Here is an 18,526-nt window from a genome sequence, read left to right as displayed (position 1 = left end):
GCAAAACTTACCCTCCTGTAGCTTCCAGTCTACTAGAGGCAAGTGGGACAGGGGGGGACATTAATAAACAATCACACAAATTTAGGGCTACGAATTGTGATCCGTGCTAGAAAGGAGGAGTAGTAGAGAATGTTCTATGTGTATAAAAGGGGAGTCTGACTTACTAAAGTTTTATCTGAGATTAATTTAATGGGTGATGCTCAGTATTTTTTAAAAATACAATAGAACAGAAGGGAATAGAAAACGTCAGGGTGCATTAGAAATAGCACAAGTTGAATATGGTTTCTTGAAACATTCATTTCAGTGTGTGTGTGTGTGTGTGTGTGTGTGTGAGAGAGAAAGAGAGAGAGAGAGAGAGAGAGAGAGAGAGAGAGAGAGACTGAGACTGAGACAGACGGAATACTAAATTGTAATGTCAAGTGTTTTTCCTTCTATGGATTATGATGAAAAAACTGAAAGCTAATATTAAAAACCAAGTTAACAAGGTTTTGAAGTAGTAGGTACCACAAATTGTCTTTGAAGGTGGATAATACAGTTACAGAGAGAAAGGGGGATTGTGAGCCAAGAGGTCCCTTTTCTATATTTGGGCAATGAGATATAGAGAACACCACCTCCTAGCGTGCGCGTGCGCGCGCGCACACACACACACACACATACTCCAGTTCATCTGGAGCCACAGGGGAAAGGGCAGGGAAGAAGGAAAAACACAGCTATGCAGCCAGCAGTTGGGACACTTGGCATTAAATAAAACATGCGCCAACAGGTAAATATTGAACTGTCAGGGGGACAATCAGATCGCTCTTCTTTGTATCTTAAACTCGAATTTTATTGGTAGTAGGGACTAGAATGGAAGTCTGATCACCAGGGTGGTATCCGTTTATTTCTCTATCCTACGAAGTCTTCCCGGAGAACGAACAGCACAGTGACTTTCCATCTGTGGGTTTGCAGTGCCATTCACGAAGTTAGCAGCATTCGGGGTGGGAATGAATGTGCGCTCGTCTGAAGGGGCCAGAAATGAAAGGAAACGTATCTGTTACACTGAAGTTTAGAGGGATTGCCTCTTAACATCCAAAAGGTGCTCTTCATCTGAAAAATCAAGATTCGTATATTATACCATTGAGTTGCTTAAACCCCTTAAGGCTGGGCAGTGTTTTTAGTGGGTTGTTTCTAGTTTTGATAATGTGGTGGTGGGGGGGAAAGTTAGACTCTTTAGTATAAAAATGCATCTTTGTTCATAGCTAATTTCAGAGAAAAATCAAGTCGGTTTTGGCCTACTCTCATGGAAATATAGGGAAAACCCATAAAATCATATTCAAGCTGTAATGAAGGGATACCAGCACAGGATTTTCAGATGCTGTAAATCTATCTCTGGTTGTGTTTAGCGTGGACACGGTCCGTCTCTCTTGAAAGTCAATCCTCTGATTCGTCTGAGGCGACATGAAACATATTATGGCACACGGAAAAAACAATCTCAACAAATTCCATAGCAAGGCCATGATGAAAACTTAATTTGGCAAGAGATTTGGCTTGCCGGAAGGAATGGCTGCCAAGAACAGGCACTTAAGAGCTTGAGTTGGTCTTATCTCGACCAGGGTTTCCACCACAGCTTTACCACTCACATACTTGTGTAAACTACATAACCTAACTTGGCCTCAGTTTCCAAATCAACATCCTTGGGATAATAAAAACACCCTTACCCTTTTAAGCTATTATGAGAATTCTACAAGGTAATGCGTCTGAAGGACACAGTAAGTGCTCAATAAATGCAAGAATTAATTTTTTAGAAATAATTACTGGTGATCACACTGTGTGTATCTCTTTCCTTCTGACATGACAAGAAATATACCACTGGTTTCTCAGTTTCTCCTACTTTGTATTAGTTTTCCCATGTTGATGAAAACAAATTATACAGTTGATCTTTTCACTTCTTCTCAGTAAAACAGACTTTTGAGAAGAGTCATAGTCAAACTGCTATCATTTTTTGATAGGCTTGGATCCCAAATTTCTTCTCAAGGACAGGATGGGCCTGGCAATCATCCTTTTGAATGGACCTAGTAGGCAAAGAATTTATAAAAGACAAAGTGATATTAGTTCTGAAAGGGATTTTAGAAAATACCTAATAGAACTCTATCTTGAGGAAACTGAGACCCAGAGAGATAAAATGCATGATTCTGCTAAAGTTCTTTAGGTTGCGTGCTGCAACACAGGAGAGCTGTGTTCAAGATGAGACCAAAAAAAACCCTGAATCATCAGAACTACTTGATGTGAAGGCTCAAGCTGCCCTTCTCTGAAAAGGAGCTGCTATTTAATTTTGCTCAGAAAACAAAACACTTAAAAAATTTTTTTGCCTACCTCATACTTTAATGTGGAATTAAGAATCTGCTAATTTCTTAATCTCAACTGAGTATTCAATTATTTATACTAAATCTCTTTCCCTCTCCCAAATGGTAAGAGGAAAGAGAAATAATTTTGTTGTCAAACACCTATACGGTAAGTAATTTCAAGATAGTCTCATTTAATGCTCATAATAACCCCATGGAATAGAAGGCTACTTTTTTATTTAACACGTAAGGAAACTGAGGCCCACAGAAGTTAAGTAACACTCGAAACTGACACTTAGGAAGTGTCAAAATGAGTATTTGTACCCTGGCGAGATTCATATTCATGTTTGTTTCAAAATGATAGTGTCTTCATAAGCCCTCACCTCACCCTGTTATTTTCCTTAATGGTACTTAACAATACCTGACATTATATTATATATTGATCTATGCATTTATTGGTTATCTGTTTCTAGCATTAGAACCTAAATTCTATGAAGGCAGGGTCTTTCTATATCCCCAAAGTTTAGAATAGTGCCTGGAACATAGTATTTGTCACATAATTAGTGAATTAATAAAGGGATATAACAGAAGTAAATATCAGAGTTAAATGTAAATAGTACGTAACTCTGGCGATAAAAAAGACATTGTACATAATAGATTAATAGCTTTTTCTAGGTGATCTTATATTTTTTATAACTTTATTCTCTTCAGGAAAATATACATTTATTTAACTGCCTTAAGAGGGCTAGTTTATAGTTTCTTGGGCACAGCCAGAAATGTTGGTAATTCATATGAGGATAGCTTCAAACAAGGCCAAGACTATCCATTAAAGCATTCATTTAAAAAACTGTGGGCACAAGAAAATTTAATGAAATAACAGTATTTGTCCAAATCGAATTTACCTTCAGGTTCACTGACTTCATCCTAATGATAGTTTCAGTTCAATCTTTTGAGGTTGATTTTTTTCTTGAAGACATCTACAGAAGATTGACCTTACTAATTTATACCTATTTGAACACAAATCATCTTTCAATAACTTTCGCCAAGAATTAAGGCAAAGTTCAAGGATGTCATATTTTAAAAATATCTTTAAACTTCATTTTAAAAACAGATGTCACATAAAACTGTTCAGGACAACTGGGTAGCTATATATGTCAGTGAATCCCTTTCAGTCTGTGATTTGATTTCCAGCATTTATCCTGAGAAATCATTAAAGATGTAAGTAAAGATGAATCCATAAATTTATTCAGTGAAGTGCTATTTCTAGTAGTGAATAACTGGAAATAAATGTAGCTCAATAGAGAATTAGTAAAATTAATTATCAGTTATCCTCACAATGGAATGTTATATATTCACTTAGAAATGTAATGCTAAAATGTTCAGTGACACAAAAAGCTGTTCATGATATGATTTTAAATAAAAGAAGGTTTAAAAACAGTCTATAAAGTATGCTTCCAATTTTGCAGAAAACATGCATGTATGTGTGTGTATCTGAAAAGATAGATAGATGGCTACAATTTTTATTTTTAAAATTTTCGTTTATATGCACTTCTGATTTCTCTATAATTTACACATAAAACTTTTGTAATAAGAAGCCATTTTTAATTTTAGGAAAGGATAGGAAACATGTCTGTAGGTCTCCAGTCTATAACTCTAGTTGCTATTCTTCAGAACAAATCATTTCTTCTCAATGATTCCACTTTTTCAACATTTCATTAGTTTCCCACCTCTTAGACAAACATTCCCTTGATCACATGACATGCATTACCTAAGTGGCTCCACCAAGTTTCCTCTGTATTCTTTCCTAACTGCCAGAAGTTTCCATAAAAGCTACTTTTTGGAAAAGGTAACAGTGTGTATCTATCATCTCTTTCAGTATTCAGAAAATGTTAGGTCAGGGGAAATTTAAACTTCCCAATTTCCCCTTTGCCTTTACATCTCCTTTCTTCCAAGTTTACCATGAAGTGTATGCAGTGTGTGTGTGTGTGTGTGTGTGTGTGTGTGTGTGTGTAAGAGAGAGAGATGTATGTGTATGTTTTAAAGCGATAGGCTTTGCAAATGAGTTGAAACCTTACTTTATGCTGTGGTGGCTGTTTTTTTAACATTTCTCCATCTCTCCATCTGCAGTAGATTTACTTTGTCTTATTTACTATAGTTTCTTTCCTGAGCATTTAGCAAGTGTGGGACTCTGTTCAGGGTGTATGATATGTTACCTCATTGACTAACCAGAGAAACATGGAACTTATTCTCATTTTATAGATGTGTCATTAATACATGTGTGGTGCTTTTTGATTTATGTAGCATTTTCAGAGGTATTATTTCATTTGACCCTGAGAAATTGGTATTATTAATATTTCTGTTTTACAGATAAGAAAACTAAGACTCATCGAAGTTAAAGAACTTGTGTAAGATGCTCCCACTGAGAATCAGTGGAGTTGGGACAGGAATCTGACTTGTTTGCCTCTCAAAATTCCAACTTGATCGTCTACGCTGTTTTCTCCCTGTAGTGAAGGCATTCTGAGTTGTTATTATCACTACAACTGTTAACATGAATAAGGAAGATTGATTTCACAGATTATTAAAATGATTAAAGGCCAAACAAAACAAGAAGATTCAACAGACCCAGAGTAAACCAGTCACTAAAAGTGAAGTGTCTCAATTTCTCATCAAAATTTTCCTATCGTAAAGGGGGAGTTGAACTATGACACCACTCACTACTCCTCAAGTGGGAGTGAGTATTTTGGCATACTTCTTTCTCTTGCATCAGAAATATCTTATTTCCTGTCAAATAAAATATTAATTCTAAGTTAATTACTAAAAGCTATTTAAAAATATCTTATTCTTTGTGGTTTTTCCCAAATATTTTTAAATTGATTGTTCTCAGAAAAAAAAAAAATGGCTATGTGATTTGGCTCCTTATTAATCTGTGGAGTTTCTAGAAAGTGTTCAGTTGCACACGACACTTCTGGGTCCTTCATTGTGATCAGATTTTAATTTTCTTTTTCTACTATCGTCCACCTTGCCTTACAGGAAAATTATGCTTTGTATTCTTACTGTCTCCTTCTAGAATCTCAGGTGCTTTAGCTATATGATTTGTTTTTTGCTTCCCTGCGGCCTCCACACCCATATCCCTTGTGACTTGTTTTGTGATATATTTTGTTTTTGGTTTTTTGTTTTTTTATCTATCTGCCAACAGCACAGTAAACCAGGCCTACATATACGTTTATTGAAATTTTATTAATGGCTCCTCTTTTGTGGCACAGATGGCTAGCTGACTCCAAAAGATTCATGTTCTCCTCTCACGGTGAGGAACGAGCCTCAAACTTTAGCATACATAAGAATGTGAGTGCAAGTGATATGTACCACCTTTGAGTTCAGGTATTTAAGACTTGGATAAGCAGTCTATCATATCACTCTTTCCTGGCCACTGGCTGAATGATGCCAATAACCTGAAAGTCACATATAGCTGAGCCATAAGGTGGAAGTAGCCTAGGTCCCTGAGTCACTGTTTAAGAAGAGAGCCACCTGACCTGCATCATACTGTGGCATGAATGATCTTTTTTCTAGTCATTTAATTTAGCCTCAACTCCTGCTCTTTTTAGTGACACAGCAATTTTGAAGTACCTTCTCTCCATAATATTCTCAAATTTCTGCTTCATCTCTGGACTAGACAGCTCTGCAGTCTGAGCTCCATCAATATAATTATGGAATTTAAGAGAAACCCAAGAAGTTATTAAGTTCACTCACCTGCCTCCAGGCAGTGCTGTGTTTAGCTCTTCCAGACACATAGCTGCCTTCTATAGGTCAAAACTGTCTCTCACAAAGCATGACTCACTGGTGACTTTAAAGTACTCAATTTAATCTGTTCTCAGTTTCTATGCCAGTAAAATGGGTATTGAGATTTGAACAGGGGATGACAAGTCTTTCTGCTTAAATGAGAAGTTTGAAATGGGTATAATTACTTTCTTTGTTGGGTACTGTAACAAATTAAAATGGCCAAATATTTTGCAGCTCCTCCCATTAAGAGGTTGAGTCTATCCCCCTACCCCTTGAAACTGGGTTGCCATGTGACTTGCTCTGACCAAGGAGTGTAGCAGCAGTAATGCCGTAGAGGTTCTACGCCTCAAGATGCCCTGCGGCTTCCATCTTCATCTTCTAAGAATGTTCCCTCCTCCATGAAAGGTACATGGAGCTAGATTATTAAAGGATAGGAAACCATGTGAAGGGAGACAGCCAGCACCAAGGCCCTGGACATGTGAGTGAGGCCATCTTAGATGCTCCAGCTTCAGTCAAACCACCAGGTAATTACAGTCACATGAATGACGATAGCAAGACCAGCAGAACTGCCCCACAGAATCATGAGAAATAATCAACTGCTGTTAAGTCACACACTTTTGAGGTGGTATATTATTTCCTAGGGCTGCTACCATAACAAAGTACCACAAACCTGAGGACCTACAACAACAGAAATTTATTCTCTCACTGTTCTAGAGGTCAGAAGACCCAAATCAAGATGCTAGCAGGGTTGTGCTTCCTCTGAAGGCTCTAAAGAATCCTTTCTTGCCTCTTCTAACTTCTGGTGGTTGCTGGAAGACCCTGGTGTTCCTTGGCTTGTGGTGGTATAACTCCTGTCTCTGCCTCTGTCCTCGTGCGGTCTCTTCTGTGTGTATCTCTTCTTATACGGACATCAGTGACTTAATTTAGAGCCCACCCTAATCCAGTATGGTCTCATTTTAACTCGATTATATCCACAAAGACCCTATTTCCAAAATAAGATGACATTTTCAAGTACCAGGGCTTAGGAATCTTTTGGAGGGACACAAATCTATTCATAATAGGCACTTTGTTAAACAGCAAAATATGACCGATATCTTTCCTATAATTTTTTTAAACTTATGAAGATAAATGTAAAGATAATAAAATATAATCTTAAAGATAATACATAATAATGCCAGTGAGAGTTACAAACTATTCCGGGAAGAAAATATCAAAATAGAATATAATACTTATTGTTAAGAGTTTTAATGCTGGTACAAAGCAAAATTTATTATGCATTAGACAGCATCAGGGACTCTAGTATCTTTATCCACATGTAAGACTTATCATATGGGAATAACACACAAGCTTTCTCTTTAGGGTCTGAGCACAATCTGTTCAGCATCGTGTGTTATATCTGTATAAAAGTCAAAGCCTTGTCAGAACCTTCTAATTACCATTGTCCCACTTCTCTTCTGCCTCATCCAAATTTTTTAAAGGAGAGGTCTCTATCAGCTTCCTCCATTTCCTCTGTATTGACTCCCTCTGTAACCCTGTGAAATCCGACTTCCTTCCCCATGACTCCACTAAAACTGCTGTTTCAGAGGTTTGCGCTGACCCCTGTCAAGGCAAATCCAACAGCTCTTTCTTTGTCCTCATAACCTCTTTAAGTGAGCTCTTCTAATACTAACCTAGCTGGTCATAGCTTGGCCAAATTTTTCTTCTTCTAGTACCAACTGGCAGTGACTCTTCACCTACACCCATTCCTTTTCTCATCCCACTAACCTTCCCACTTAGTCAATGTGTCCATTCTTCATTCCCACCTCCTCCACCTCACTGATGACTCCCTAATCAATATTTTCCATCCTGACCTATTATTCAAGCCCCAAGCCTATAGCTCAAGATGCCCAATAGAAATGTGGCATATTCTATGCTCATTTGTATTAGTTAGGGTAGGCTTAGTTATGCTGTGATAACACATAATCCAAAAATCATTGTGGTTTATGAAAATAAAGACCTCCAGAGAGCAACTGTGGCTCTGCTTTAATTGTCTTTACTCCAAGATGCAGGCTGACAAAACGGCCTCTATTTGGAACACTGCTGGTTGTATAGAATAGGGAAAGGATGACATGACAAAGGCCAGGCTGGCTCTTCAGTGTCACCTCGAAGTGACCACATCACCTTCAACAAAGTGAAAATAAAATCCACTCCCAGGGAAGGAGAGCAAATATATGTAATTGTGCAGTCTGCTATGTTCTCTCAACAACAACAACAACAACAACAACAACAACAAAACTCTACAAGAGAAGTGTAAAATCCTCCTCCCTAAACTGACTCTAGTTCCTAATTTTCATAATTTCACATTGGTACAATCTTTATCCAGTTTTTCTGGAGTGGCAATCTTGATGTTATTTTTTTACATAAATATTACTTTCTCAATTACAAAAGCAGTCTTTGAAGAAGTCCTGGAAAATATATATACATATGCCTCACATACAAGTAAGCAAAAATCATCAGGCCACTTATAACAACATGTTGGTACATGTCCCTCTGGTCCCTTTTCTATCATAAGCATTGCTCTTTTATCTCTATAGAGAGATAGATGCATATTTATTTTTCAATTAAAATATCATACCATACATATAGCTTGTGACTGTTAAAAAAACTTATCGAGATAATTTCAATATTTTCTTTTCCTCCCTTATTTAAAAATATCATCTATCAGTAATGACTTGAAAATTTAAATATCCAGCTCTGACCTCTCCGCTGAGTCTCACATTCCTAAATAAAACCACAAAGTAGGTAATTCCATTTGAATTTCTAATATGCATCTTAGAGTTAAAATGTCCCCAATTAAACTCTTGATCCACTGAAAAACCTTCTCCTTCTCCAGTCTTTCCAATCTCTGTTAAAAGCATCAATGTCCACCCATAACTCCATTGTTGGAGACATCTTGATTTCTCTTTTTCTCTCATCTCTCATACCACACTTCTACTCCATCAGTCTAACCTCCAAAATATATCCCGGAGTTGACTGCTCTCTCCCTCTCTATGCTCAGACCTCTTGTCCTGCCACCATGATCTTTTCCCAGGATGCTGCACTATCTCTCAACTACTCTCCTTGCTTCTCTATATGGTAACCGGAATGCTCTTTTAAACACAAAAGTCCATGACTGTCACGCCTCTGTTCCAAAATCTTCCCATTGCACTTAGAATAACGTTTAAACTTTTTCCATGGCTTATAAGGCCTTTTGTGATTTGGTTTCTGCCTACTTTTCTCCTCATCTCTATTACTTCCTCCCTATTCACTTTACTTAAGACATACTCACTCTTTTTTTTCTTCCAACACACCAGACTTACTCCTGCACCAACTGTGGCACTTGTTAATTCCCCTGCCTGGTCTTGACCCAGATTTATTTTCTCAGGAATGTCTTCCTTGACCATTCTCTCTAAAGTATCCACACCAGGCTGATGACCCTTTTACATTCTCTGCATAGCACTTATTTTATCTGATATTTCCCTGTTTATTTCTGTATTGTTTTCCCATCAGAAAATTACTTTTTTTTTTAGAACAAGAAAACCTTTTCTATCTTACTCATGGCTCTATGATCAACACTTAGAACACTGTCAGACACATAGTAGGCTACAATCAATATTCATGAAATGAGCAAATGAATAAATATTTAGTAGCTTCTCAAGTCCAGCTCCTTTGAAGTATCTGTAGATGCAATCACCTTTCTTTCCATTTCTGTTACCCCAGATCTTATCATCTCACACTGGAATGACTGCATCTCTCTCCTTATCTGTCTTCTGCAAACCTCTCCAGTCCATTCTGCATACTGCTAGTTATTCTTCCTATTATACCTGTTTCCTCTGTCAGTCATCTCCTTGTTGTTCAGGGCCTGGCTGAAGTCTCACCTCCCCACCCACCAGGGTTGCTGCAACTCCTTCCCCTCTTGAGGTCTCTCAACATTCTTTAACCCTCCCCATCCACATGAACAGTACCTCCTATGTTCTCTTTCTTTTGCATTTATTTTAACCTGCTCATTCCAGCTGAATTCTGGCTTGTTTAGGGGCTTTGTTTGTTTGCTTGTTTCTCATAAAGCCTAGAGAAAGGCACAGGCAATCAAAGAGTTATTGTTAAGTTAAATGAAATTATTTGAGAAGAAATGAGATAAAATAGGTAAATTGGCTACCCCTTCTTAAAGGATTCTATGAGAATAGATAGTGATGTAGAATGAAAGAATAAAATACTAGTATGTGAAGCAAACCAGCCAGAATGTCAACAGGGAGATGATAATCTTTTTCCCACAAGGAATAACTGGCCACCATTGCCTTGAAACAACACTTTTGCTAACTAGTAGGATAAAGTGCATTTTAAGTGGACTTTGAACCTAAGTTTTTCTACTGTCATAAGGGAAAGTGGAGTGTCGTTCTGGTATAAATTACTGCATAATGACTAGCACCCCTTAGACAACACTAGCTTTGCTCCCTAATAAACCCTGAACCCAGGTGGATAATCTCTTGATGAGAGCCCAACTTCTCCTGAGTGCGTTCAGTCTACAGCAGAGAGCTGAGTGCAGAAAACTCTAACAGTTCCACCAAAGGGCGTGTTTGCTATGTGCTGAGTATTGCCCTGTGCAGCAGTGAAGGGAAACAGGGATTTAGGGAAAAGCATTTCTCCCCACTGGCGTTCTTCCCAGTTTGTTTAGTTTGAGGTACGGTACAGTGGAGGGACTACATCTCCTGAACAGAGGAGAATCAAGCCTGACCATTCAGTCATACCAAAGCCAAAATAACCACATAAAGACTGTTGAGCAAATACCACACCCTCTTTAGCTTATCCACATATTTTCCCTAATCAAATGTCCAAGAAATGAGACAAAATCTTTACTCTGTTATTTATTAAAACCATATTATTTAAAAATAAACTCGTTATCAACTCAACTGCTTATCTCAGATCAAATGAAAATCATGGAGACATTCATCTGATGAAGAAAAAAATTTTTTTTTTAATTTCTTGGCCATTCCAGTGAACGAGCAACGTGACTATAAAGTAAGGAGAAACAGAAAAACATTACCAGAATGTATACATCCAAATGACTGTTGTTCTTTACAATTCCACACAAGAAGTGCTATACGATTTATTCTGATAGGGCTGTTTTCCTGAAATCACTTTGGAACTTCTTGCAACTGCTTTCAGAGCTACTTGAAGAGGCATCTAAGAAACTGCTGTTATTTTACAGTGCCAACTTATCTTCAGCTCATACTGAGATTACCTAATTTGGCTGGCTTGCTTGAATACTTAAGACTTTGGCTCACTCCAGAAACCATACAATATCTTATTTATAGATATGTATAGATACACACAATAAAAGTGCAACTAACTTGGTGATAGTGTTGGCTTCTGAAGGAGGAGAAGAGAGAATAGGAATGGCAAGCAGAACAAAGGGTGACTTCAAAGTTTTTTTGTGTTAGAAAAAATAAAACCGCCAAATTGGAGTAACTTTTGCTAAGCCACATCACCAAACCAAAACTTAATGACTAAACTAACTGCAGTTTCGGCCTCTTCCAGGAATAGAATTTTAAACCAATTAGTCTGAAATTTCCTGAACAATACTAGTGAGCTAATCTACCTGATACGACCCCCTGCTTTCCCCTAAAGAAAGGTGTCTTTGCCTGAAATAATCCACTATTTAACTTCTTAGCCCCACCCCTTCTGTCTATAAAAACCTTCCATTTTGTGCAACCCCTCGGAGCACCTTTCTAGTTGCTAGATGGGGTGCTGCCCAATTTGTTAATCTCTTTAATAAAGCCAAATAGATCTTCAAATTAACTCAGTAGAATTTTGTTTTTTGGGCTTCCCCCTGCCCCCAGCATCTGTAATGTTCTCTTTTTTAATTTCAAAGATCTAAAGCAAAAGTAACCAAATGTTAACATTTGTTAATTCTGGTCAGTGGGCCCTGCTACATCATTATGTATATCTTCTATAGTTAGACACTTTTCAAGAAAGAAAGTAAATTCTCCCTCAAAAGAAAAAGATTTCATACTATTGAACTTATTTTTTTAAATAATTGTACTCCAGTCTCTGACAGCAATTCTAAAAGGATTTCCAAAAATGTCCGGATAATGCTATTTTCCTTAGAATAAGTGGCAGGACCCCCAAGATGACCACTCTGAAGGCACCACACTCAGTACAGAGGGCTAGGGTGCAAAGGAAGCCTCCCTCCTTTACCATAATTTGGAGTTAATCTTTTGTTTCTTGCAGGCAAGGCCATCACTTGCCTGTCTTTGTATTTCCAGAGCCTAGCACAGTACTTAGAACAAAGTAACCCGCAATAGCTAGAATGAATGAATGAGTGAACAAACTACCAAACTAACCAGCCTAGGATTTACACACTTACTAACTCATCCATGTGCCAGAAAGTCAAGAGACAGGAGAAAGTAGAAGGGGTCAATTATTTCACAGTTCCTCATTTCTTACTGTCATTCCAGTTTAACCTATCATTAGGTAACCTGGTTGTTCAGCACTGAAAAGAACAAAGCATTCTTGTTTCTTAGTGTTCTCCAGGCAAGAAGTCTGAGTAGGTCACATGCCTGCCTTCCCAAGGTCCCTGTTAAAGAAGATGGAAAGTTGAGCTGTTTTTAACATCATCCCATTCCATCACTAGCTCTGTGTGGAAAGTTGAGACAGGAGACCCTTTCCCTTGAGCTCTCTCTTTCTCTCTCCCTAGGTAATCACATGATGTAATTATACTTCTTGCCATGTAGAAGTAAACACTAGCTTCACACATGTATATGAATTGTCAGAGCTCAAAGAACTCCAATGCAAGAAAATTTCACCCTGGAAAAAGGTTCTTTCAATTGCACAAGACGCCTGAAGTTCAAATGGAGCTTTCCCAATAATCTGAAAAAAATGATTCTGAATGTGAAAGATCAAAATTCTAAATTCGATTGCCTGAAGCCTCTTTCATTGGTCCTTGGTCTAGAACATGTCAGACGAATGAAATTATTCCTGAAAGCACCAGATCCCTTTCTGCCACCACTACTAACAAACAGCACTGCCACACTGCAGACATACATCTCTATATACAAATACATCTATTTCTATGCTTGAATCATCTCCGCAGACAAAATTAGTAAATATGTCTCAAGAAGATCTTTCAACTTGTTCTGGTCCTCATGCCCCAAATTATTGGGGCTGTTCTGAATGCAATCTGTCTTCTTAACTCTTTTTTTTTTTACTCTTCTATAAATCACTTTCTAATGATTATGATGCTTAATATTTTGTGGCTTTTCTACAATGATGAAATGAAGATATATAAAATTCTTAGCCTTAGCCCAATACTTGGCACATTTTAAATAGTCAATAAATGTTAATTATTTTATTATTATTTAAAAATAAAACTTAGATGGCAGCATGGTTTCTGGATTCTGGAGGAAGGCTGCGTATATTTAAATCCCAGCTCTGCTCTTAATCCGCTATTTGTGACTTTGGACAATTTTCATTAATACTTTTCTGTGCTTAGTTTCTCCAACTGCAAAATGGATATAAGTAATTGTTCATACTTCATACGGGTGAATGAATTATAATAAATAAAGACTTAGATCACTACCTGCCATACAGTAACCATTATGTAAGCGTAAGCCATTATTTCGTATTCCTTTAAATCCTGAATATCCAGAGGGTCCTTAATGTTTTTCTGCATTCAAGACTTTTGTTTTCTTTACCCAATGTTCTTATTTTACTTTAATATCTGATCAAGTTCTACATCTAGTCTGTGTTTGAAAGAAACCAAGATTTTGTATGTGAATTTTCAGAATGTTAGTAATATTTTTTATAATCTATGACAGCACTAAATGCCAGTAAGAACAAAAGATAGTTGATAAGAATTAGTGCTCGTACAAGGACTGTATTATGACATTTAATGCAGTAATGCTTGAAATCCCAAATGCAAATATTATTATAAACTGCCTAATTCAGATCTAGTCTTTCTTTTGTGCACAAGAAGTCAGGAACAATTAAGCTGAAATGAAGAATAGATCACTTATAAAAAATTAAATTTTGCTCTTCCAGCTGCAGGTTCTGGAGAAATGGTTAACCAAAATAAGTCACGCAATTACACTTGGTATTCAAAACAAGACAAAGTCCCATATGATAATTTCCAACACACGGAAATTTAAGCTTCCTAACAGCATGAGAGAGCTCGGGCAATCATGGGGGAATGCGCACTGGTGGGCATTCTCAGGTTCTTCCTTCACTTTGGCCCTGTCCATACACTGGGCAATGCTGCTTGCAGGAAGCCACAGAATTTGGGAACTGTGAGCACATTCTTTTCCAACTTTGATGTAGTTTGCTAACTCTTTCTCGAGGCTGGTGCGAACAGAGAACTAGGCTCTTTACAAAAACATTTTTTAATATATCAGATTTGAATATTTCCTTAATAGGAAGCACATTAATTTTACCCATAAATATTTTTAAGGGAAAGTTTGTATTATGCTGAGTAGGAAGGTGAAAAAATATAAACCCATGCTGAATGTACTGATGGCCATATTTCAACACTGTCTTACTTTTGTTAAGTTGATCTATTTTAAAAAATAGTAAGTAGGCATGCAAAAGAAAACATTTTCTTTTCCAGCTTCAAAATTGAAAAATGTCACATTGTTAGTTTTTAAAAACATATTAAGCACTAATCAGAATACAGAACAATTTGGCCAATGATGCTACTGAAATGATTTTTAAAAAACTAATTCCGTATTTGCTTTTAAAGGAAATTCTTAAGATACATGTATCAAAAAAGCACACACCCAGTTAAAACCATAGCCTTTGGAACAATTTGTAATCCTAGCTCTACCACTTCTGTATGCGTGGCCTTGAACAGACTGTATGGCCTTATACAACTAAACTCCAAGCTTCATTTCCTCTTCTATATGGGACTTCATGTGAGTCTCATAAGATTTTTGTAGGCATTTAATGATATAATTCATTAAGCATAACACAGTGTCTAGGACATGGTAAGTGATCAACAAATGGTGAATTTTAATATTATATTAATAGTAGGTATGTCCTTATTAACCCACTCTTGTAAATAATTTACTCCAATTTCCTTGGTATAATTCTTCCACCCCATACACAGAATGTTTCAAAATGAAAAGAAAAAAAAAAAAACCCCAAATAGGAATATCCAATCTTTATCTTCATCTGAGGATTTAGAGAACTATTTATATTTTATTCAACTTGAGTGGAGCTCTTTTTGGTCAGATTACACCACACATTCTGTTCCACTGTGTGTGTGTGTGTGTGTGTGTGTGTGTGTGTGTGTGTGTGTGTGATATTCTTAGCATGGGGATAGAAGGTATATGCAGGACAGCATCAACCCCAAGGCAACTTCAACCAGCCACTGGCATCACCTAATCCAGCCCAAATTGATCTCTGAATGGGAAGTCCTCCAACTTCAGCTTTCTTTCCTACCTTTCTTTCTCAGGATCTCAAAGAGGTGATAACAGAGATGATGATGACAATGACAGTGATGTTGATGAGGATAACTAACATTTATTCTGAGCCGGACACTATAAGTATTTTATATGTTATTTCACTTAATCTTCCCAATAGTCATAAGAGGTAGGTACTCTGATTATCCCCATTTGAAACGTAAAGAAACTAAAAAGTTTACAGAGGTTAAATAACATGCCCACTGTCACATAGTTAGTTTGTAGCAGAGAGCTAATTTGCAAGAAAATCTGATTCCAGCCAGGGCCTGTATTCTCGACAACCAGGGCACACTGACCCCATTCAAATCTGCCTATGGGATTAGTTCAGTTCTTGGTGCTCTCCCTAGATTAACTCCATCCAACCCACAGTCTCTTTCTGTCCCAGGCACACTTCCTGACCTTAAATTAACAAGGATGCAAGCTACATCCATCAGTAACTTAATTTGACCTCCACAATCCCCAAATGAATTGCTCCTCCTGGTGTGCAACAGCTATAAAACCTAATGCAGAAAAAAATTCCCACAAGGACATCTCTGATGTACCTTATGCCTTTTGACTAATTTTTGGCCTCTAGCATTAATATATAGTACATTTTAATAAACTCATTCAAAAGATTAAGAGATAGGAAAGAGAAATGGTTGGCTCACGGCTACACAGCAGGTAGAAATAAACTTGCCTGTAAAGTCCAATACGCCCGCTGGAAGTCCTTACTACCTTCTTACTCCCCACTTCTAATTCTTTCTTTCAAACCTCTTCACACATGAGGACACAGAAATGAACTTCTTGTGCAATAAGGCTTTCGCAAGCTCAGATAAAAGACTAACAAATCCTAGAGCAGTAAAGTATTCCACCTAGCAGTAGAATAAGAAGTTGAACCTTCAGGACCAATTCCACATTATCTTTTAACCAGACAGTCTAGGTTTCTCAGGGCAAGACAAACATGTCTCCTAATGCTTGTCAGCAGTTTTCAGGAAAGGAAAAACTGCAGTTAAAGCACCTCTGGTGAGAACTTGAGCAGTAAATGTGCTTACACTTAGTTGGTACAATTTTGATTATGCATTGGATGGTGGATTGGATCCATGTCCTCAGTTCTTTGCTGGAACGCTATAAATGTAAAAAAGTCAGCCACAGCCCATTCCTTTTGTTTATTTAAATGGAGAATTTTAAAAAATCACTTTTTCCACTTCATGGCTCCTTTGGAACAGGGAATAAAAATAGCCATGTCGGCAGGAGCCAAATTTTTTTCTGGAAAAATAAAAAGAAAAGGCAAGAGCCTTACTCAGGACAACTGAAGTCTTGAAGCCTCAGAGCAAAACTCTCATTTCAACCACCTCTTTTCTTGCCCCATCTCAAAGCAGCCTCAAAGTAAGAAGCAGTTTATAAGAAACTCCGTGGTGTGTTCAGCATAGCTAATCCGGCGCCCTTCACACTCCCCGGCCTGGCCACCTGTCAGAACCCCGAGGGTGGCGCGGGAGAGGCGGGGTTGGGGAGGTGGAGAGAGGCTGCTCTGAGAAAGGACGCTGGTGCCTGAGGACAAGAAGGAGGGCTGAGATTTTCCAAGAGGAGCTGGCTGAGCCCGGCGCACGGGCCATTGCGCGCTCAGGTGCCCCATCGCGAGGGCTTCGGGGCCAGCGCTCGGCGGGTCTCAGGCGCGCCCCGCCGCGGACTGCTAGGGACTCCGCGGGCGGCAGCTCTGGGGGCGGCTCCTGCGCCCCGCTTGGCGTGCTGAGGCGGTGCGGCCACTCGTCCGCCGCACCCCGGCACGCGTCTTACCTGTTGATCTTGAGCACGAATGCGCGGCGCTCTGTGCTCGGCAGCGTGGCCATAGCGCGCCGGCGACTGGTTGGCCTTTAGGGTCGCGGGGTGCGGTCGACCGGGGCCTGGGGCGCTGCAGAGCCGCTGCAGCGCATGCCGAGCGAGACCCGAGCCTCATCTGTCTGTCGCGGCTGGAAACTTCCGCATTTCCACCTTCAGGGTTGAAATCACCCCAGGGGAGGGCCCAACCTCCGAGCCGCGGCGGCGAGCCCAGCCACGGGCGCCCGGCCTGGCACGTAGGGAGCGGCGGGCGAGGAGGGTGTGGACGCTGCAGGACTGCCCTCCGGATGCTGCGACCGACCGTTCGCTCTTCCCGGGGCCCTGACCTCAGGCAGAAAGGAGCGTGGGCGGATGACCAGAAGACCACTGAGCGAGACCGGAAACTCCATTTGCCCGAGGCTGCGAAGCTGCCAAGGCCTGTGGGCAACCGAGGGGCAACCCGCTTCTTCCGCCTGCCGCACCTGGTTGGCGAGGTCGGAAAACCAACCCCGGAATTCTTTACGCCAGGCCTTATTAAGGGGTCTCACCATGCCTAGGAGAAGGCAGATTAAAAACAGACGAACAAACAAAAACAGAAAGAGTCACAGGAAACTTCAGAATACAAATCAGCTTTTGCAAACAGCAATGTCCATCGTGCTTCCTGGGGCTCCTTAAGTAAATATAATGAATCCATCCAAGAAATAGAAATAGACATTCTACATTATGCTTTCTCTATATAAGGAATAAACATTATACGTTATACTATACATATATATGTATGTATATATGTGTGTGTGTGTGTGTGTATATATATATATATATATATATATATGCTTTTCTCCAAGGAAATAGCGTACGCAGCTTTCCTGTGATTCAAGAATATGTTGCAGACTTGTTTAATTGTTTCAGACTGAGAAGTCAACTAAGAAGCCCAGCCCCAAACTCAAGAAAAATGAGAAAGTCCAATACTCACTGGAGTGGAAAAGTCCGTGTTTATTTCCAGTTACTGGTTTGCTATACTAGAGCACCCTCTAAATAATGCCTCTGTTTGTCAACTTGCCCTTACATAAAATGCTAAAGCAAGATATATTTGGTTCGAAACTGTGCTACTGTCCAATATGATAGCCACTAGTCACATGTGACTATTGCCATTTGAAATGATGT

At 38.9% G+C, this 18,526-nt stretch overlaps 1 protein-coding gene across 2 annotated transcripts in view; it reads right to left on the bottom strand.

The window, feature by feature from the left end:
• Window positions 1-17,525, bottom strand: part of DOCK8 (dedicator of cytokinesis 8) — a 197,879-nt gene extending 180,354 nt beyond the window's left edge. The window contains exon 1 of one of the 2 annotated variants that reach the window (XM_036217987.1): window positions 17,342-17,525. In XM_036217987.1, the coding sequence (XP_036073880.1) occupies window positions 17,342-17,394 (53 nt within the window). In that variant the 5' untranslated portion in view covers window positions 17,395-17,525. The remainder of the gene's footprint in view (window positions 1-17,341) is intronic. The other variant, XM_036217990.1, reaches the window with a different exon arrangement.
• Between the last annotated feature and the right edge of the window lie 1,001 nt (window positions 17,526-18,526).

The sequence above is a fragment of the Rousettus aegyptiacus genome, unplaced genomic scaffold, assembly GCF_014176215.1.
Source record: "Rousettus aegyptiacus isolate mRouAeg1 unplaced genomic scaffold, mRouAeg1.p scaffold_m13_p_3, whole genome shotgun sequence".
Classification (NCBI taxonomy): domain Eukaryota; kingdom Metazoa; phylum Chordata; class Mammalia; order Chiroptera; family Pteropodidae; genus Rousettus; species Rousettus aegyptiacus.
The sequence above is the reverse complement of the archived record's forward strand: the minus strand, read 5'-3'. Positions and strand labels throughout refer to the sequence as shown.